This window comes from Amblyraja radiata, chromosome 43, assembly GCF_010909765.2.
Source record: "Amblyraja radiata isolate CabotCenter1 chromosome 43, sAmbRad1.1.pri, whole genome shotgun sequence".
Classification (NCBI taxonomy): domain Eukaryota; kingdom Metazoa; phylum Chordata; class Chondrichthyes; order Rajiformes; family Rajidae; genus Amblyraja; species Amblyraja radiata.
This window is the reverse complement of record NC_045998.1, coordinates 12,047,680-12,069,975: the sequence shown is the minus strand read 5'-3', so window position 1 is coordinate 12,069,975 and position 22,296 is coordinate 12,047,680. Positions and strand designations below refer to the sequence as shown.

The 22,296-nt window shown below is 44.1% G+C and overlaps 2 protein-coding genes across 2 annotated transcripts in view; one reads left to right on the top strand and one right to left on the bottom strand.

Moving 5' to 3' along the window:
* The window catches only part of LOC116968021, a 20,160-nt gene extending 4,686 nt beyond the window's left edge, over window positions 1-15,474 (bottom strand). The window contains exon 1 of the mRNA XM_033014654.1: window positions 15,143-15,474. The gene's annotated coding sequence lies outside the window, so the exon portion shown is untranslated. The remainder of the gene's footprint in view (window positions 1-15,142) is intronic.
* A 266-nt stretch (window positions 15,475-15,740) lies between these two features.
* The window catches only part of LOC116968073 (DNA-directed RNA polymerase II subunit RPB1-like), a 47,443-nt gene continuing 40,887 nt past the window's right edge, over window positions 15,741-22,296 (top strand). The window contains 1 exon segment of the mRNA XM_033014700.1: window positions 15,741-16,085. Within this exon segment, the coding sequence (XP_032870591.1) occupies window positions 15,999-16,085 (87 nt within the window). The 5' untranslated portion in view covers window positions 15,741-15,998.

The following is a 22,296-nucleotide window of genomic DNA, read 5'->3' as shown; positions in this document are numbered from 1 at the left end:
CCCTTCAATACCCTTCAAGCAGTTAAGGACCAACACCGGCATCCACCACCCCTGTTACATTACAGCACTTTAAAGAGTTTGTCTCTTCCTGTGAAGGCAGTCAAAAAGTTTCCTTAATTTCTCTTCCACTACCTCAGTCGCCAATTTAATTTCAGTTGTCCCAGTCTGTCTGGAACCTAGAATTACTTTCCATTCCTCCTCTCCAGAGACTTAGAATAAAGGGGGGAGGTCATTTAAGACTGAGGTGAGAAAAAACTTTTTCACCCAGAGAGTTGTGAATTTGTGGAATTCCCTGCCACAGAGGGCAGTGGAGGCCAAGTCACTGGATGGATTTAAGAGAGAGTTAGGTAGAGCTCTAGGGGCTAGTGGAGTCAAGGGATATGGGGAGAAGGCAGGCACGGGTTATTGATAGGGGACGATCAGCCATGATCACAATGAATGGCGGTGCTGGCTCGAAGGGCCGAATGGCCTCCTCCTGCACCTATTTTCTGTTTCTATGCTGCCTGTCCCGCTGAGTTACTCCAGCATTTTGTGTCCACCTTCCATTTAAACCAGCATCTGCAGTTCTTTCCTACACATACTATAATCACTTTTGTTCCCTGTTTACTTTGAGCATATTTATACAGTTTTACTGGCCTGCTTTAAAAAAAAAAATGAAATAACCTGCCAACAGAAAATAATATAACTCAGAAATACTTTTTTTCCCCCCAATTAAAATGCTGCAACTTTTCACTCACATTGGAGGGACGTACAGAGAGCTAATCGAACAGTGGTATCTGTAGCTTGTATCACTCTCAATTCGGGTTACTTTTCAACACGATGTAACACTATATCTCGTGTTACTTATCTCGGCAAATAGCTCCTGCGATAGTTTGTGGGCGCTTTAAAAATTCGCTTGCCGGTTCTGGTTGAAACAGTTAGCGCACGAGCGGTTGTTAAAAACTTTTCAACCCCAACTTTTAAATCACAACATACCCACCTGCTAACTTAACACAGCCCCCCCCCCCTCTCCACCCCTGGACTCTGCTTTGTCACGTTGCCCTTGGGGAGGGGTGTGGGGAGTCCCAATGACTTGACATTTAACGTCGAGAAAATTGCCAAGTCTTGAATGTAAACCCTTCCTAGTAATGAATGGGGTGGAGGTGAGAAATGAAACCAGCTAGGTAATTGCTCAATGGGGCAAGACCTTGAGCAGAATCTGAGCTCCCCCAAAAACCTCCCTCGGGGGACTTTTCTTTCTTCAATTCTGGTGTCTTATTTTATTGTGGGTTTTTTTCCCCCTTCTTGTTTCACTTGCTCACATTTGCTGGCTGCCACACTATTGATCTCTGCTGCGATGGTTAAACCGCCGCAGCCACTTTGGAACCCAGGAAACCACGCCAATTCTCCCGCCCCAAACTGCTCGAACCGGCCAATGGTGACCGCCTGGCCAACACTGTTGCTAGCCCAGCCTTGCCAAGCACTTCCGCGTTCACGTCGAACACACACACACACACACACTGGAATCACTCAGCCGGCAAGCGTCTCAGGGGAGATGGAAGAACGGGAGACCCCCCCCTTTCGGGTCGAGACCCTGCTTCAGACTAAGTCAAACCAGAGATATGTAACCATATAACAATTACAGCACAGAAACAGGACTTCTAGTCCGTGCCGAACACTTATTCTCCCCCTAGTCCCATCTACCTACTCGCTAGAATTTAGAAGATTGAGGGGAAACTTACAAATTCTTAAGGGGTTGGACAGGCTAGATGCAGGAAGATTGTTCCCGATGTTGGGAAAGTCCAGGACAAGGGGTCACAGTTTAAGGATAAGGGGGAAATCCTTTAGGACCGAGATAAGAAAAACATTTTTCACACAGAGAGTGGTGAATCTCTGGAATTCTCTGCCACAGAGGCCAGTTCATTGGCTGTATTTAAGAGGGAGTTAGATGTGGCCCTTGTGGCTAAAGGGATCAGGGGGTATGGAGAGAAGGCAGGTACAGGATACTGAGTTGGATGATCAGCCATGATCATATTGGATGGTGGTGCAGGCTCGAAGGGCCGAATGGCCTACTCCTGCACCTATTTTCTATGTTTCCATGTTACCTGCACTCAGACCCTAACCCTCCATTCCTTTCCCGTCCATATACCTATCCAATTTATTTTCAAATGATAAAATCGAACCTGCCTCCACCACTTCCACTGGAAGCTCATTCCACACAGCAACCACTCTCTGAGTAAAGAGGTTCCCCCTCATGTTACCCCTAAACTTCTGTCCCTTAATTCTCAAATCCTCTTGTTTGAATCTTCCCCTACTCTCAATGGAAAAAGCTTATCCACGTCAACTCTGTCTATCCCTCTCATCATTTTAAAGACCTCCATCAAGTCCCCCCTTAACCTTCTGCGCTCCAAAGAATAAAGACCTATCTTGTTCAACCTTTCTCTGTAACTTAGGTGCTGAAACCCAGGCAACATTCTAGTAAATCTCCTCTGTACTCTCTCTATTTTGTTGACATCTTTCCTATAATTTGGCGACCAGAATTGTACACCATATTCCTGAATTGGCCTCACCAATGCCTTATACAATTTTAACGTAGGGGGGATAAGGCGTGAAAACGACAGATCAAAGGAGGACTTTGCCATAGAGGGAGTACAGAGAAGGTTCACCAGACTGATTCCTGGGATGTCAGGACTTTCATATGAAGAAAGACTGGATAGACTCGGCTTGTACACGCTGGAATTCAGAAGATTGAGGGGGGATCTTATAGAAACTCACAAAATTCTTAAGGGGTTGGACAGGCTAGATGCAGGAAGATTATTCCCGATGTTGGGGAAGTCCAGAACTAGGGGTCACGGTTTAAGGATAAGAGGGAAGTCTTTTAGGACCGAGATGAGAAAAACATTTTTTTTCACACAGGGGGTGGTGAATCTGTGGAATACTCTGCCGCAGAAGGTAGTTGAGGCCAGTTCATTGGCTATATTTAAGAGGGAGTTAGATGTGGCCCTTGTGGCTAAAGGGATCAGGGGGTAGGGAGAGAAGGCAGGGATGGGATACTGAGTTGGATGATCAGCCATGATCATATCGAATGGCGGTGCAGGCTCGAAGGGCCGAATGACCTCTACTCCTGCACCTATTTTCTATGTTTTTATGTTTGATCAAGGAACTGTAAGGATGGTTCATTGTGTAGGCAGGAACTGCGGATGCTGGTTTACACCGAAGATCTGGGCACAAAAATGCTGTAGAAGGAATGGGTGACTTTCTTCGGGTCGAAACCCTTCTTCAGACTGTATGTGTGTGTGTCAGGGGAGAGGGCGACTAGAGATATGTGGAAGGGCAAGGTACAAAAAGGACTGATCAAAGCAGACCTTTATGTTCAAGGTAATGCAGACACAAAAATGGTGGAGTAACTCAGCGGGACAGGCAGCAGCATCTCTGGGGAGAAGGAATGGGTGGCGTTTCTGGTCGAGACCCTTCTTCAGACCACCTGTCACCTACCAGACTTGACCCCACACCTCCAACGCTGCTTCATCCTACCAATATTTCCTCTTCCCTCTCAGTCCGGGTGCAAGGTCTGTCACTTAACATTGACTTACCTCTTTTGCCTTCACAGCTGCTGCTTGACCAACTGAGTGGTTTGTTCTTGTTTTTATTGTTACAGATTCCAGCATCTGCAGTCTCTTTTGTCGTCCATTTTAAAAGGCGCTCTTTAATAATTGTGTTTAGTGATGTACACAAGTTTGGAGTAGACTTGATGGGCCGAATGGCCTAATTCTACTCTTATTCCTTATGGTGTGATCTCAAGAATAAAACAATAAAACTGATAGCTGCATTGCAAATGATATAAATGATGCCAAGTCTGAAGAAAGATCTCGACCCTAAACTTTGTCTATTTCCTTCGCTCCATAGATGCTGCCTCACCTGCTGAGTTTCTCCAGCATTTTTGTCTACCTTAAATTATGCCAAGCATGTGCAGAAGTCTTATAGAAACATAGAAAATAGGTGCAGGAGTAGGCCATTCGGCCCTTCGAGCCTGCACCGCCATTCGATATGATCATGGCTGATCATCCAACTCAGTATCCCATCCCTGCCTTCTCTCCATACCCCCTGATCCCTTTAGCCACAAGGGCCACATCTAACTCCCTCTTAAATATAGCCAATGAACTGTGGCCTCAACTACCTTCTGTGGCAGAGAATTCCACAGATTCACCACTCTCTGTGTAAAAAATGATTTTATCATTGACAAAGTGGGGGAAATGAGAAATAAATTTAGCTGGTACACAAAATTGCTGGGGAAACTCAGCGGGTGCAGCAGCATCTATGGAGCAAAGGAAATAGGCGACCTTCGCTCCATAGATGCTGCCGCACCCGCTGAGTTTCCCCAGCAATTTTGTGTACCTTTGATATTCCAGCATCTGCAGTTCCTTTTTGAACAATAAATTTAGCTGGATGTTTTTTGTTCATTGTTTATTTTCCACCAGTTGCCACAATAAGTCATAGAAGAACTAAGCCATTCGGCCCATTGAGTCTACTCCACCAGAGGGAGAACGTGCAAACTCCACACAGTCAGCACTGGCAGATAGGATTGAACATGGGTCTCTGGTTCTGTAAGGCAGCAACTCTAGCGCTGCGACATCCAATTGTCTTATTTTATTTAAGATAGCCAATTTAAAAAGCAGCCTCCGCACCCATTTTACTGATCTCAGGTTTATGTAAAATCTCTGCGTGCAGGGCAAGATATACTATACTGCACATTCCCTGGTCATGTACATGGAGACAGGCGAGCTTAGAAACAAAGCAGGCTTGAGGAATTGCAGGTCAGAGCCGGGAGACTGCGGTGTTCTTCCAGCGAGGCCACGTGACTACTGTTGCTCTGTTTGAATACAGCATCACTCCACGCATCAGACCACTGCATCTGCACTCACGGAAAGGAAGTCAGGATGGAACGTATTTTTTACCTCCTCTCTCTCTTTCTGTCTCTCCTTGGGAAACAGCTCCAGGTGATTATTTTGCAACCAGCTGGTAGATATTCAAACAGTGTGTGGCAGTGTAATGCAGTGCTATTCATTAAAAGGACACATGGCACTGGAGTAACTCAGAGGGTCAGGCAGCATCTCTGGAGAGCATGGATAGGTGACGGTTCGGGTCAAGACCCTTCTTCACACTGACTGAACATGGACGAGCACCTATCCACGTCCTGCAGAGATGCTGCCGCACCTGCCGAGTTATATCCAGCATTTTGTGTGCTTTTGTGCACAAACCAGCTCTTTTCATTAAACATGGGCGTGCTGTTTGAAGTGTCCGCACACACACACACAGAGTTCTGGCAAGGAGACCCGCTGGTCAGCGAGCCGTTACCCTACATCAAGCTCCAAACCTAGTGCCCACGCCTACGATTAAGAACGCAGAACACGACAAGCCAGACAAAGTGTGAGTATTTTATTCCACCAGCAGTGCAGAAATAACACAAAAAACACAAAATGGATTTCAAAGCCAGTTTATTGAACATATTTACACAAAATACGGCATGAATTGAAAAATGGCAGCATTCAATATCCTTACAGGGGGGCCAAAGTAGGAAGAGGTGTAAATGAAAGACCAACATAATATTACAAAATCCCTGAAAAAAGGGAAACATTTTGAGCAAATAAACGATACTTAAAAGGGAGACGAGACAATGAAAAGCAATACGGCAAGAGGAGTGGATGGGATGGGGATTGTGAAAGGGGGATTGTGCTGTGTGTGTGTGTGTGTGTGTGTGTACACCATCAATGGAGCTATGGGTCAAATGGCTCATTTGTGCTGTTCATCCAATGTAGCTAATGGTACAATCGTGTGCAACCTCCTGTTTAACACATCCTCGCTTCCACAAAATAGCTGGCTTTTGTCACTGTTTCTGGAAACAAGCCACAAAGCCTTGACTGACATCAAACAGCAAACCAGCCACCACACACGGGCCACATTCGAGCCTCATATTTCATATGTTCATAAGTTAGAGGAGCAGAAGTACACCATTCTGCCCATCAAGTCTACACCGCCATTCTATCTTCCCTCTCAACCCCATTCTCCTGCCTTCTTACCATAACCCTGACACCCTTACTAATGAACCTGTCAATATACACCTTAAAAATACCCAATGACCTGGCCTCCACAGCAATCAATTCCTCAGATTCACCACCCTCTGGCTAAAGAAATTGCTGCCCACATCATCTCTAAAGGTATGCCCTTTTATTCCGAGCCAATTAAATACCATTGGAGCAAAACAAAAGTGCTGGAGGTACTCAGCAGGTCAAGCAGCATCTGTACGTTTCGGATTGGGACCCCCTCGAGTCTGAAGAAGGGTCTCGACCCAAAATGTAGAATAACACTTCCACCAGCATTTGAAATCTAAACAATATTTTACTTGTAGAGGTGGTAAGAATGAAATGCATTACATTATGAACAGTTTAGCAGCAGGGTACATCTGATGGTATGGTTTCCATAGCTGGAGACTCCAGACAAGGGAGGACAGCTTCAGAATAATAAGTCAGTCATCTAGCAAGAGATGAGCAAACATTTCTACTCTGGGCTGTGAGCTTGGTGTTCTCCACCACATAAGGCTGCAGTTATCAAATACATGCGTAGTTTAGTTTATTGTGGAGATACAGAATGGAAGTGGGCCCACCGATCACCCATTCACACTTTCTTATCCACTCTCTACATATTAGTCACAAATGCTAGAGTAACTCATCCTACCTGAACTATTCTAAAATTTACCCGAGCTCCATCCCCTTTATTCTGTTTTCACACCTTACACTTCCCTATCTATGCATCTCCTTCTCCCCTGACATCAGACTGAAGAAGGGGGTGGAAGATTGCAACCTTCACGTGGTCCGCCCTGTTTCGACGAATGCAATCAACTCGACGTGCACAAACGGAAGATTTTCACACAGAGAGTGGCGAATCTCTGGAACTCTCTGCCACAGAGGGTAGTTGAGGCCAGTTCATTGGCTATATTTAAGAGGGAGTTAGATGTGGCCCTTGTGGCTAAAGGGATCAGGGGGTATGCAGAGAAGGCAGGTACGGGATACTGAGTTGGATGATCAGCCATGATCATATTGAATGGCGGTGCAGGCTTGAAGGGCCGAATGGCCTACTCCTGCACCTATTTTCTATGTATCTATGTATCAAATAGAACTAGTTGTCCAACAACTTTAGGCTGTGCACGCCACGAAAGAAGAAGACTGAAGGCATTCGACCCAGAAACGTCACCCATTCCTTCTCTTCAGAGATGCTGCCTGTCCTGCTGAATTCCTCCAGCATTTTGTGTCCAAACGTGGGAGGAAACAGAAGATCTCGGAGAAAACCGACGTGGTCACAGGAAAAAGGTAAAACTCTGTACAGACAGTGCCGGTAGTTGGGTTTAAACCATCGTTTGAAGTTCCTTCCTACATACTAGACATCAGGGGCATTCTTTAAAAATGTTATCTACAAAGCTGCACAATTTGGGAGGAAGCCCACGTGGTCGCAGGGAGAAAGTGCAAACTCCACACAGACAGTACCCTTAGAATAAAGGGGAAGCCATTTAAGACTGAGGTGAGAAAAAACTTTTTCACCCAGAGGGTTGTGAATTAATGGACTTCCCTGCCACAGAGGGCAGTGGAGGCCAAGTCACTGGATGGACTTAAGAGAGCTAGGTAGAGCTCTAGGGGCTAGCGGAGTCAAGGGATATGGGGAGAAGGCAGGCACGGGTTATTGATAGGGGACGATCAGCCATGATCACAATGAATGGCGGTGCTGGCTCGAAGGGCCGAATAGCCTCCTCCGGCACCTATTTTCTATGTTTACCCGAGGTCAGGATCGAACCCAGCTCTCAGGCACTGTGAAGCAACGGTTCTACAGCAATAGATTTTTTTCAATTGGGGAATGAAGTAAATTGGGCAGGAAAATGGAACTAAGAGTGAAGGCCAGCCAGCATCTTACTGAAATAAGCTTACTCTACAAGCTGCACGCACACAAGCTATTTCATTGCCCCCTTGTGTTTGTGACAATAAAATAATTTGATTCTGACTGGCAGAGCAGGCAGAAGAGGCCAGAGGGCCTACTCCTGAGTATGTTTTATTATTCATTATCCTTTGCTTTCTATTGCAGCCGTGTGTAGCGCCACAATTTCCAAATCAAAATTGACATCATTTGTAATTGCACCAAAATTCCCAAATATACCAGCTCAGAGGGTAAAGCTGTTCGACCATTTGAAGCTATCCCAATTTCAATTAACTGAATTGATCCCAAATCCCCCTCTCTAGAAGACAGCAATAATCTAGTAAATCAGAAAATCAAGACAATAGACAATATGTGCAGGAGTAGGCCATTTGGCCCTTCGAGCCAGCACCGCCATTCAATGTGATCATGGCTGATCATCCCCAATCAGTACCCCGTTCATGCCTTCTCCCCATATCCCCTGACTCCGCTATCTTCAAGAGCCTTATCTAGCTCTCTTGAAATCATCCAGACAACCGGCCTCTGAGGCAGAGAATTCCACGGACTCACCACTCTCTGTGAGAAAAAGTGTTTCCTCGTCTCTGTTATAAATGGCTTACCCCTTATTCTTAAACTGTGTGGCCCCTGGTTCTGGAATCCCCCAACATCGGGAACATGTTTCCTGCCTCTAGCGTGTCCAAATCCTTAACAATCGTATATGTTTCAATGAGATCCCCTCTCATCATTCTAAAAGCCCAGCTGCTCCATTCTCTCAGCATATGACAGTCCCGACATCCCGGGAATTAACCTTGTAAACCTACGCTGGGCTCCCTCAATAGCAAGAATGTCCTTCCTCAAATTAGGGGACCAAAACTGCACACAAAATCGTCGGTGTGGCAGCATCTATCGAGCCAGGAAAAACAGTTAACCATTCACACCGTAGAACAAATTTCTGCACAACCGTAGCTGGACTTGGTTTTATTTCTGATTACTCGGCCCATCAAGTCCTTGCCGACCAGCAATCCCCATGCATTAGTTCTATTCTACACACTAGCGACCATTTACAAAGGCCAATTAAGCTTCAAACCTGTGCGTCTTTGGAATGTGGGAGGAAACCCACGCGGCCACAGGGAGAATGTACAAACTCCTACAGACAGCACCCGTAGTCAGGATCGAACCTGGGGCTCTGGTGCTGTCAGGCAATAACTCCACCACTGCGCCACCGTCTAGCTTAGTCTAGTTTTTCAATTTTGTGCTAATCTCTTGACCTCAGCTAAAATTATCGCAAACTAGAAGCTTTGACGTTATCTTGTGCTCAGTTTCACATTTCTATATTCTTATTATGAAGCCCCAGAATAGCCTGCATTTGATTTTTGGAGATACAAGGCACTGCAGATGCTAGCTTACAAAAAAGAGCTGAAAATACTCACCAGGGCGGCAGCATCTCCGGAGGACATGGATGGGAATGCTTCCGGTCGGAAACTCTTCTTCAGACTGAAGATGGGTCCTGCCTCCAAAACATCACCTCTCCATGTCCTCCAGAGATGCTGCTGAGCCCCTGTGTTACTCCAGCACTTTTGTGTGTGTCGCTGGTTTTGATTTTGTTATCAAGTCAAGTCACTTTTATTTCTATAGCACATTTAAAAAACAACTCTCGTTGGCCAAAGTGCTTTACATTGGTGGAGGTACTAACGTTATACCACAGTGGTTTATAGATTAAATACATACAACACTACATACATATAAGCCCTCGCTCAGGGGACGTCAAGAAAGGCTTGGGAGTAGAGATGAGTTTTAAGTCTCGACTTATAGGAGTCGATGGAGGGGGCAGTTCTGATGGGAAGGGGGATGCTGTTCCACTGTCTAGGAGCTGCAACCGCAAAGGCGCGGTCGCCCCTGAGCTTAAGCCTAGACCGCGGGATGTTCAGTAACACCAAGTCGGCCGATCTGAGGGACCTGGAGGTGGTGTGGTGGGTAAGCAGACTTTTAGATTAGATTAGATTCCTTTATTGTCATTCAGACCTTTCGGTCTGAACGAAATTATGTTGCCTGCAGTAATACACAGAACCAATAAAAACAAAACATACAATAAACACAAATTAAACATCCACCACAGTGAGTTCACCAAGCACATCCTCAGTGTGATGGAGGCAAAGTCTTAGTGTAGGTGGGGGCAAGCCCATTAAGGGCTTGTTTTATTTGTCACGTGCACATAAAGTGCAGCGAAATGAATTTGTCTAGTGTCCTGTCTAATAGTGCATCACCCAAAGGTCAGGGGGACCCTGCTGCCCAATCCAGGGCCACCGTAACACGCTGGCGAGTATGGATACACTGGGGCTAAATGACAATTTCGGCCGGTCAGTCACACCCAGGGCAATGTTACCTAATTGGCAGCAGCCTAGTGAATTGTCACAAAGAGGTGGAGTAACTCAAAGCAGTAAGAAAGAACTGCAGATGCTGGTTAAAATCGAAGGTAGAGACAAAATGCTGGAGTAATTCAGCGGGTGCGGTAGCATCTCTGGAGAGAAGGAATGGGTGACGTTTCGGGTCGAGACCCTTCTTCAGCTCCGGTTTCCTCCCGTCTTCTCCAGTTTCTTCCCATCTTCCTCCCATTGTAGGCTAACTGCCCTGGTATAATTGTAAACTGTCCCTAGCGTGTAGGAAACTCTTAGCGTGCAGGGATTGCTGGTCTGCGGGGACTCGGTAGGCAAAAAGGCCTGTCTGTTTCTGTGCTATATCTCTAAACTAAACTATCAGAGGAGGTAGTTGAGGCAGGTACTATTTAATGAACGAGCTGCCAGAGGAGTCACGTCACGTTCTTTATTATGGTTTCAATCAGTGTGGAATTTGCACTCCCTGCCTATGCAAGTTTCCATGCTGGTTTCACCCCACATCCCAAAGATGTGCTGGGTGACCAATAAAGCACGGAATAAAAACTCTTCACTGTACCTCTGAACACATGACAATAAACTAAAAGTGAAACTGAAAGGGAAATGAACTGAACCTGAAAAGGTTCCCCTTGCGCGGCAGAATCCAAGGTGACGGGTGATGAGAATGCGGGGATAACAAGGGAGGATTGTAAAATTAGTGTCAAACGGGTGGTTGATGGCTATTGTGGACTCAAATGAGTGGAAGGGCCCCGTTTCCAAGCTGTGACATTTTGCCAAACAAGGCCTCACCTTGGTGCTACACAGAAGTAAAATTTAAGTCAACATTCACCTCGCAAGCTGCCCAATCCACCTACACACTGCTTTCAGTGACTAATGCACAAGACATCCAGGTCCTTTTTTAACATCAACATTTCCCGATCTCTCAATATATATCCAACATTTATCGCACAGTTCCTCGTTTATTTTGCCTGCATCCCCTCAAAACCTTTTTGTACCCTCATCATTTTGCACATCAACAAACCTGGAAATAATAGGTGTAAGAAAGAACTTTCGTTTGAGTCTCACTGGGGCTCAAATGACAATAAATTTGTATTGTATTGTATTGTATTGAACTGCAGATGTTGGTTTAAATCCTTCCCCATGCCCCCTACTCGAGGGCTCAGGTCTGTTGATGCAGACCTGTTAGCCTCGCAATGCCACAGCAATAAGAACATTGGTGAAGCAGCCTTTTTCAATGACACCCCCAAGCTATGGAATACCCTGCCCACGGCTATGAGAGGCGCCCACTCAGTTGTCATTTTTAAACGGCAGCTAAGAACATCTTTATAATCAAGCTTTTAACTGCTATTTATGCTATTACCTGCCTATGTCCTTACTGTTTTAATTTGTATTTTTGTTTAGACCTGTGTTTTTGCAGAAAGCACTTTGGGTTGCATTCAATTGTATGAAAAGTGCTATACAAATAGTTATTGTTATGAGAAATATTATTAAAATCAAAGGTAGACACAAAATGCTGGAGTAATTCAGCAGGACAGGCAGCATCTCTGGAGAGGAGTGGGTGATATTTCGGGTCGAGACCCTTCGTCAGACTTCTGGGAATAATAGGTGCCCACTCGGCCAAACCATGGAGCTATAATCAGGGCCCAAGCACTGATCCTTCCAGTACCTCACTGTCCACAACCTATTTGAGAAGCAAGCAGTTACAACAACTGCTTTCTGTTGGTTAACCAACTCTATATAATGGTATATGGACACACTGATCTGTTCTGTAGTCATGCCTACTATGTTCTGTTGTGCTGAAGCACAATGTCATTGTCCTATCAGGGACACATGACAATAAACTCTCTTGAATGTTGAAACCAGTTCCTTGATTTCAAACCTTGTGACCCCCACCTCTCGTGTGGGACCTTAAATGTCGCAAACTCTAAATATCCCTCAATAGCAACTTCCTTTCTACTAGGAACATGCTTTAACTCCGAGAGCGGCTGATATTTGCAACGTGCTATCAGGGTTGGTGGCATTACCAGATATCTTTAATGTATTGAACTACCAGTTAAATATACATACAAATAGGCAAAGCATAGAGGGATATGCAACATTTGTAAATGCAAATGGAAACAGCAGAGATGGTAAAAAGGTTCAGCACATGACATTGTATTAATGTCAAACCCTGGCCACTCCCACTTCTCCCCTCTCCCATCAGGCAAACGCACACCTCCAGATTCAGGGACAGTTTCTTACCGAAGACCGACACGAAAAGCTGGAGTAACTCAGCGGGCCAGACAGCATCTCTGGAGAACAGGAACAGGTGACGTTTCGGGTCGAGGCCCTTCTTCAGAATCCTTTGGTTTAAACCAGCGTTTGTGGTTCCTTCCATGTGTTCAGGCAACTGAATAATACTACCACAACCAGAGAGCAGTCCTGAACTACTATCTACCTCATTGGTGGCCGTCGGACTATCATTGATCGGACTTTACCTTGCACTAAACATCAGACCCTTGTCATGTATCTATACACTGTAAATGGCTCGATTGTAATCATGTATTGTCTTTCCGCTGCCTGGTTAGCACGCAACAAAAGCTTTTCACTGTACCTTGGTACACGTGACAATAAACTAAACTGAAACTGATTTTCCTTTCATAAATCCGTGCTATTGCTGCTTAAATTATTTGTAAATATCTGAATTTCATATCAATTATTATGGATCCAGCATTTTCTACCCATACTATGTCAGCCTACTATCCATGACTAGCCACTGGTGGATGGATCTCAATCTACATCGACAAGTGTTGTGTTTACAATGTAGACACAAGAAACTGATGATGGGTACCTTCTTCAGACAGAGTGATTTATAAGTTTGTTGATGACACAAAACTACGTGGGGAGCGATATGGACAAGGTAAATGAGAGGGCAGTTGAAATATATGGTGGAAAAATGCAAAGTTATCCCATTTTTAGAAAACTTTGCAAACACATCACTGACATGAAATGTAACCCGAAACGTCAACCATCCTTTTTCTCCAGAGATGCTGCCTGATCCGCTGAGTTACTCCAGCACTTTGTGTCTATCTTTGGTATAAACCAGCATCTGCAGTTCTTTGTTTTTACAAACAATATATATATACACACTGACAATAATTTAGTTGTCAACTAACTAGTTATTAAATTTCATGACAGTAGCTGGCCTTTAAATGAGTTTAACTATTTAATTCTAGTGACATATGTTGTTATTGAATTAGTCTTGTCTACTTAACTGGAGTAAACCACTTACTGCAAATATACAGTTTAATAAAGTACAAACTATTGATCTTTGAAGAGTAGAAGATTGAGGGGGGATCTTATAGAAACTTACAAAATTCTTAAGGGGTTGGACAGGCTAGAAGCGGGAAGATTGTTCCCGATATTGGGGAAGTCCAGAACAAGGGGCCACACACAGTTTAAGGATAAGGGGGAAATCTTTTAGGACCTAGATGAGGAAAACATTTTTCACACAGAGAGTGGTGAATCTGTGGAATTCTCTGCCACAGAAGGTAGTTGAGGCCACAGTTCATTGGCTATATTTAAGAGGGAGTTAGATGTGGCCCTTGTGGCTAAAGGGATCAGGGGGTATGGAGAGAAGGCAGGGATGGGATACTGAGTTGGATGATCAGCCATGATCATATCGAATGGCGGTGCAGGCTCGAAGGGCCGAATGGCCTACTCCTGCACCTATTTTCTATGTTTCTAGAAGACTTCTGCACATGCTTGGCATAATTTAAGGTAGACAAAAATGCTGGAGAAACTCAGCAGGTGAGGCAGCATCTATGGAGCGAAGGAAATAGACAAAGTTTTGGGTCGAGATCTTTCTTCAGACTTGGCATCATTTATATCATTTGCAATGCAGCTATCAGATTTATTGTTTTATTCTTGAGATCACACCATAAGGAATAAGAGTAGAATTAGGCCATTCGGCCCATCAAGTCTACTCCAAACTTGTGTACATCACTAAACACTAGATGTGGCCCTTGTGGCTAAAGGGATCAGGGGGGTATGGAGAGAAGGCAGGGATGGGATACTGAGTTGGATGATCAGCCATGATCATATTGAATGGCGAATGGTGCAGGCTCGAAGGGCCGAATGGCCTCTACTCCTGCACCTATTGTCTATGTTTCTATGTTTCGATGAGTACACAGGGTTATTAATTTCGAAAAAAGGTGCACTCTATCCAAAATATAATTACATAAGCAATAGTAGAGCCATTCCCATTTTAAAACTGTTTGGTGGATTAAGTTTTATTTTGTAATTTTGGGATCAAAAATAAAAGTTTAGCTTCAGATAAACGTGTCAAATTAAGGAATGTGAAAACAAGGCCATTTTGTTCCACTCCAGAAAGCCTTTTAAAGCTTAAATGTAAAGTTACATTTTAATATGAACATTGGAACAAGTTAGAAAAAGCAGTTTATAAGAGAAATAAATAAAATGCTACGACACAGGGACGTTTTACCTGGAGGCATTTAGTAATATTTGATGATTAATGAGGGGGAGAGGGGACCTTACAATTAGACGACTGTTTAAAAAACCTGTAAACATCCGTATTATTAGGTTTGGCGTGGAAAATTGTTTTATTTTAAAGTATAAACGGAGAATAAAGCTTCTCTCTTCATTGTTGGACAACCTGCCACCATTTTCTCTATAATGCCGAGGCCTTGGCCGACAAATCCCTCACCAAACGCGTATAAAACCTGAAACTAATAGGATCTACAGCAACCCAACGACCCCTTCCCGCAAAAAAACATTTCCCCTCTCGCTTCCCCGCACTTCCAAGTGTAGAAACTCACCCGCAGGCTCTCAGCGAAGTTTCCTGAGAGCCTCATGCCGACCGGGAGCGGCTGGGAGGCGGGCGCCTCGCTAGGAAACACCGAGGCTCGGCTGAGGCGAGAAGATTTCGACGCAGACGGTGGACGAGTGGCGCGGATTATCGGGAAGGTCGAGTGAGTTGTGATTCGATCCGATCGCGAGGTAAAACGACACTTTAGGGTGGGAATAGACGATTAAAAGGCCGTTGGGAAGCGGTGTTTCCGGTGAGTGAGGGCTAGGCCGCAAGCACCACAACGCCTTCGAACAGCTCGAGCCGAGCGTCGTCGCTTTCTCCCCTCTCTGGGACCGCCAAAAAAAACCCCACTGCCTCGGGCATTTCCGTGGCAACGGCGGGGGGCGGGGGGGCGGGGTTTCCGAGAGTTAATGTATGCGAGGAGCCGAACGGCCCGAACCCCGCCCCCTTGCCGGCACCCCGACCAATCGGCGGCGGGCTGCCCGCGTTCGGCCGGCCTGATTACCATACGGTGACGTCCGAGTCCCTGCCGCGGCAGCCGGGCGACCCCGCGGCCGTCTGAAATCTATAAAACGCGGCGCACAAGCCAGAGAGCCTTCAGATGCGCTTTGAGCGCACTCGGAGCGGGAGGGGAAAAACAAGGGGGAAGTAGTGATAGTAATAGTAATAGCAGTAATAACAATAATGAGGCGTCGGTAGAAGGGGTAAAAAAAGAACGGTTCCGCACGGTCGTGGACCGGTTTGTGTAGGGGGGAAAAAGCCCTTTTTTTTCATTTTTCGAGGAAACCGAGAGCGCGTTGTTTCCCCCTCTCCCTCCCGCCCCCCTCTAACGCGACGACGCCCGGCTGCTGGGAGTTTGAACCATGCAAGGACCTCCTTCCGGAGACAGCGCATGCCCACTGCGCCTCATCAGAAGGGTTCAGTTTGGTATCCTGAGCCCAGATGAAATGGTACGTCTTGCAACTTGTAATAATATAGATATATATATATATTATAGTTTTGTGTTCTGTCAAATGAATTGAGAAGAATACATTTTATGAATGAATGAATGAAATACGTTTGTTGTCATTGCACAATACTGTGCAACGAAATTCCATTGCATCTCCTCCGGTTAAAAAGATACAAACACGACAACCATTGACACATATGTACACTTATTAGTAAAAATAATAAATAAGTATTTAAAAAGGATTTTAAGAGAATGTTGCATTTCTTGGAATTACATTTTGCTTCCCCAGTGTTCTCTGTTGGAATTAAGCTCTTTTATCGCACATGGGTAGAAACTATTTTTTAGTCTACATCAGAGACCTGAATCGCCTCCCAGAGGGTAGCAGAGTGAAAAGGTGGTTGGCAGGGTGGGATGTGTCCTGCTTGATGTTTGTGGCCCGGCGCAAGCATCGGGCCCTATATATATATCATCCAAGGAGGGCAGTTGAGCGTTTGTAATGCTCTGTGCAGTTTTTATAACTCTCTGCAGCGCCCTCCTCTCAGATTCAGATTCAGATTCAGATTCAATTTTAATTGTCATTGTCAGTGTACAGTACAGAGACAACGAAATGCATTAGCCACAGTGCAGCTAGCAAACCACACCAGGATGCCATAGGAGAGGACACTTTCCACGGCGCATCGGTAGAAGGACAGCAGCAGCGGCTGTGAGACGTTTGCTCTCCGCAGAGACCTCAGGAAATACAGCCGCTGCTGTGACATCTTCACGAGAGTGACGGTGTTCATTTGCCATTTGAGGTCCTGGGAGATGTTTATTTCCAGGAACTTAAAGCTAGTGACTCTCTCCACATGTCTCCTTTGATGTATAAAGGAGCAGGTTCCTCTCTCCTCTTCCTCCTGAAGTCAACGACCAGTTCTTTTGTCTTTGATGGGTTATTAGCCAAGAGTCATATGTGTGCGTGTGTGTACATACACACAAGGGATTTGCCTTGGTGCAAGAATATGCAATTAAAAAATGAAACATTATATTATAACATGTGAAGAAGAAGAATGAAATAAAAATACCAGAGCAAAAAAGACTTTTGGCTGCTGAGTAGAACTACTACTGCTCGTGGGGGGGGAGGGGGGAGGTCTCCATGTCAAGTCAAGTTTTATTCGATACATACACATACGAGGTGTGCAGTGAAATGAAAAGTGGCAATGCTCGCGGACTTTTGTGCAAAAAGACAAACAAACAAACAACTAAACAAACTATAAACACAATCACATATTCTTTTGCATTTTAAATATTGTGGGCGGAAGGAAAAGCATGGACTGTGGTGGCTTTGACACTTTAGTTAAAGAGTCATTTGTTGTCATGTGTCCCAGATAGAACAATTAAATCCTTGCATGCTGCAGCACAACACAATATGGTACGTCTTGCAACTTGTAATAATATAGATATATATATTATATTTTTGTTCTGTCAAATGAATTGAGAAGAATAAATTTTATTAGCCAACAGTCATATGTGTGTGTGTACGTACATACATGCATACAAGGGATATGCCTTGGCGCAAGGATAATGGCTCGATATGCTATTAAAAAAATGAAACATTATATTGTGAATGTGTGAATATGTGAAGAAGAATGAAATAAAAATACCAGAGCAAAAAAGGAGACTACTGCTGCTCGTGTGTGGGTGGGGGGGGGGGACCTGCTCGTGGGGTGGAGAGGAGGAGGGAGCTGTCTCTATGTCTGGCTGTGGTGGCTTTGACACTTTAGTTAGAGTCATTTGTAGCCGTGTGTCCCAGATAGAAGAATTAAATCCTTGCATGCTGCAGCACAACACAATATGTAAACATAGTACACTGTAAACAATACGAGAGAGAAAAAGAAAAACTCAGTGTGTTTGTGTGTGTATATATGCATATACGATATATATGATATCCACACACACACACATATATATGTATGTGTATGTGCACACACGCATATTTATTTGTACATATATAATTATACGTGTGTGTGTATATATATATTTTCACACACTGAACTTTTCAGTGGGTGGAAAATAAACCTTAGAGTAGCAATGTTACAAAATTTTGAGATTTAGAAAATCAAGTCTGCAATTTATCCCATCAGATAAGTTTAATTTGACACCTAATTCACTTTCATATCTCAAGTATTTAAAAAGTTATGGCCATTTTCATACTCGGAAATTAGCATCTTGTTCCCTATTGATTTTCTATGGACATAACAAAAAAGCTGTGATCGTGGACAGTCAAAAGCCCATAACTTTCTTAAAAATTAAGAGAACTGAATGAAATTTTCAGTTATCATAGATTGAAGCATTCTGAAACAAATATAAAATAATCTTACTTGGATGACCTGAAATTAAAGCATATAATTAGTTAGTTACCCAATTGTAGCTAATTCCAAACTTCAATTACTAGATCTAAACATCTATCCATTTCTTAAGAAATGATTAACATTTTTAAATAGCCTAAGTGTCCAAATAATATTCACAAAGAATTCACAATAAAACATGATTTTTAAATCTCATTTACATTAATTTATAGGCCAAATGGAAGGAATTTAGTGTTTAATACCTGTAAATTAATGGCCATTTAAATCAGCTTTCGAGTGGGATCCTGTGGAACACGCTGGTTTAGAACGTTCACATTGTGGTAGATTTGTGCCCCCATATGCCCAGAAAAATATTGCGGGATTTAATGGGCCCCAAATTAGCTACTCGCAACATTAAACTTTGTATAAAGGGATCTTAAGAAGCCCTTTTTAACGTAAAAATAAACAACCTACCTTCCGTTGTCCCCTGTATGAGATCCGGCCCGTTGTCGGCGGTCGCGGGTTTAGAGGTTAATTTTTAACCTACTATAACAATACTATAAACCCGTTAAAAGTAAAAATAGCTCAAGCGACAGAATCTTCCAGCGATTTTTCGTCACCAATTAACTAGGCTGAACAAGCTCGATTTGAACAGCCTAGGGAAAATCGCGTTTTAAACCCGCCCCCCTCTAAACGGCGGCAAAATCGCGCACACGGGCTGGGACAGACCTTCAGCGACGCTTCAGGTAGGTTTTGCAACATACCTACTTAGAGTGTGTGTGTGTGTATATATAATATATATGTGCATATATTTTATTTATTTTTTATAGATGTATAGATAGATAAAGATATATACACATATATATAATATGCACGTGTACTCTAAGTTTTTTTTTCACCCACTGAAAAGTTCAGTGTGTATATGTACACACACACACACATACTGTAAGGTTTGGGGGGAGAGATAAATATTAACCATTTTTCCCACACACAAATAAAAGAGCATGTTATATATCGACTATTTGTGCACTTAAAAAAAAATAAAAAAGTCTTCTATGTGAGTGCTTTTAAAGCTCCCCCCCCCCTTTGTATTGTGACACTTTGCTGAACTTTGAAACTAATTTCTTCATCTCTTCTTTTTTTGAGGATGGGATTTAAAAAAATAATAATCATTCTGATCAAATTGTGAAAGAAATTATGGTTGAAGGGGTTCCAGTTTTGCAAAAAGAGTGTTTATTATACGATTCAAGTGTGTAAAGTGAACTTTTGGGATTTTTCCCCCCCCTCCCAATGGATCAACTGGGATGTGAGTATGTAGTCTTTGAGTGGAAGAGCGTTATAACCGTTGCAGTGTATTTTTTCTTAAAATGTAAAAAATGACATTTATCTGAAGCAATCTTTTAACATTGTTTAAGAATTCTTCCTAATGTTCTTGGTGTATTGTGCAAAATAATCCATTCATTGTAAACTTAATTTGAAGTTTTGCTTTTCATGCCTAGGCAGAACCATTCTGTCGATGAGGTCTACTGTGATTTTTACCAACTTCTGTACAAAACAAAGCCTTTCACTGTACCCCTCGGTACAAGTGACAATAAAGTATCGCTGAATTGAATAATTTGAGCTTCCTTATGCTGCCGATGAGTAGGAATAAAATTATAGAGAATAAAGCTATTTAGTCCATTAAATTCGACCTCTTCTTGCTTCTCACTCCCCGCCCCCTTGTATTTATCACGTTGGAAGCTAAAAAAGGTGTGTGGGTCTCCCAGTGTAACTTAACCACAATTGTCCTTCAGCTTTTCACTGTAACAAGTGACAATAAGTTAAAGCGAACATTGAATTTATCCCTCGTTCTGCCCTATATCTCTCTCTTTCCCCCCCCCCCCCCCCCCCCATCAAATATTGTCCATTTCATCCATTTCTCCAAATTTGTCAGTAATTCCCACAGGTTAATATTTCATTGCCATGCCAAGCAGCCCCATTGTAACGTAGCAAACTTGAGCAGGCTTGTATTCTTGATATGAAAGTGTGCTGCAAGCATCTCACTCAATGCAACAAGGTCGGCTGCTGATGTTTGTCAGTCCCGCAGCAAAAACCGCGAATCCCAGGCTCACCGACCCCTTCGTCTGGGAACGAGGGTTGTCGGGGACGTTTTACACGGTTCAGTATAAAGGATTGTATCATTCTGTAGCTGCCGATTGCGTTTGGATTGACTACGTGCCAGGGTGTGAGTCACAGCAGTGGCTGACGAGCAGTGATTGTAAATGAGCTTCTATCCTGATGGCAGCCGGCTTCATCGAACACCTCGGGCTTCAACAGCTGGATCCTATGCAGCAGACAGAACTTACCATTGGCCGTTAAGGTTGCTGAACTTGTCTGAAGTTGCTTAAGCCTGGAATTTAGGAACCGATTCGTGAGATTCTTCAGCGCTTCCTCCGTAACTTTCTCTCATTCTTGATGTTGGACAAATGGACCTCTTACTCCGCAGTCACCTGACTGATCTGCAGTGGGATTGTGTCATCGGGACACCGACATTTCGGCCCTGTTCACCAGGGATTTGGCATTTGTGTTGTCCAGGTTTTGGGCGGGAAGGGTTGCTTCACCTCCACCCTGGCTAGATTATCCTGGCACCTCGCTGAACTGATCGCTTGTCTGGCCCACACCTTGTGTGGAACATCAGTCCATGGCTTGCTGCTTGACATCACTGCCTGTAACACAGGCCCTGTAATTGTTATGTAACACATCCCAGGAAGGTGTGAGAACTGTGGGAGATGGACTTGTATCCATGCAGGTATGGGCTTACCCCCAGCACTCTCTTCTCTCTGAGTTGGCGTGTATGTTAGTTTTTCAGATTGTCACAATAAAAAAACAAAACAATTGCCTGTAAATAAAACTTCTACGCTGTGAGTTTTTTCCTGTTACTTTCCCGCTGCTGCTGGCTGTACACTGAGCTTAGTAATAAATACACAAAAAGCAAGTGTGGACCTCGCCCCCTCTGCCTGACCTGTCCTGTCCATCATTAAAAGCAGGGCTGCACACGCACGCACAAGTGCAGCTGATAACCCATGCTGGGCATTTATAACAATTACAGCACGGAACCAGGCCATCCCGGCCCTTCTAGTCCGAGCCGAACACTTATTCTCACCTAGTCCCATCTACCTGCACTCAGACCATAACCCTCCATTCCTTTCCCATCCATATACCTATCCAATTTATTTTTAAATGATAAAATCGAACCTGCTTCCACCACTTCCACTGGGAGCTCATTCCACACAACTACCACTCTCTGAGTAAAGAAGTCACCCCTAAACTTCTGTCCCTTAATTCATTTGACAGCACTGGGCCTGTACTCACTGGAGTTTGGCAGGGTGAGGGGGGGAACATCATTAACACTTACCAAATAGAGAAAGGCCAGCATCGAGAGTTTGTTACCACTAGTGGGAGAGTCTGGGGCCGGAGGGCACAGTCTCAGAGTAAAAGGACGTACATTTAGAAAGTAGATGAGGGATTTCTTTAGTCGGAGAAATGCAAACCTGTGCAATTCATTGCCACAGACGACTGTGCAGGTCAAGCCATTGGGTATTTTTAAAGCGGAAATCGACAGATTCTTGGTTAGTAGGGATGTCAAAGGTTATGTGGAGAAAGCGATGGGTTTAAGAGGGAAAGATAGATCAGCCATGATTGAATGGTGGATGGGCTGAATAGCCTACTTCTGCTCCCATGACTTACGAACTTATGGTGGAGCCACTGACTCCCAGCACCCGAGTCCTTGAATTTTCCCCACACGTAACGATTCTGTAGCGATATAAACGGGGACATTATCACACCATGAAACATCGTGCAAGTTACTAAAAGTTAATTCCTCATTAAATCTGCTCCCTCTCACATAAG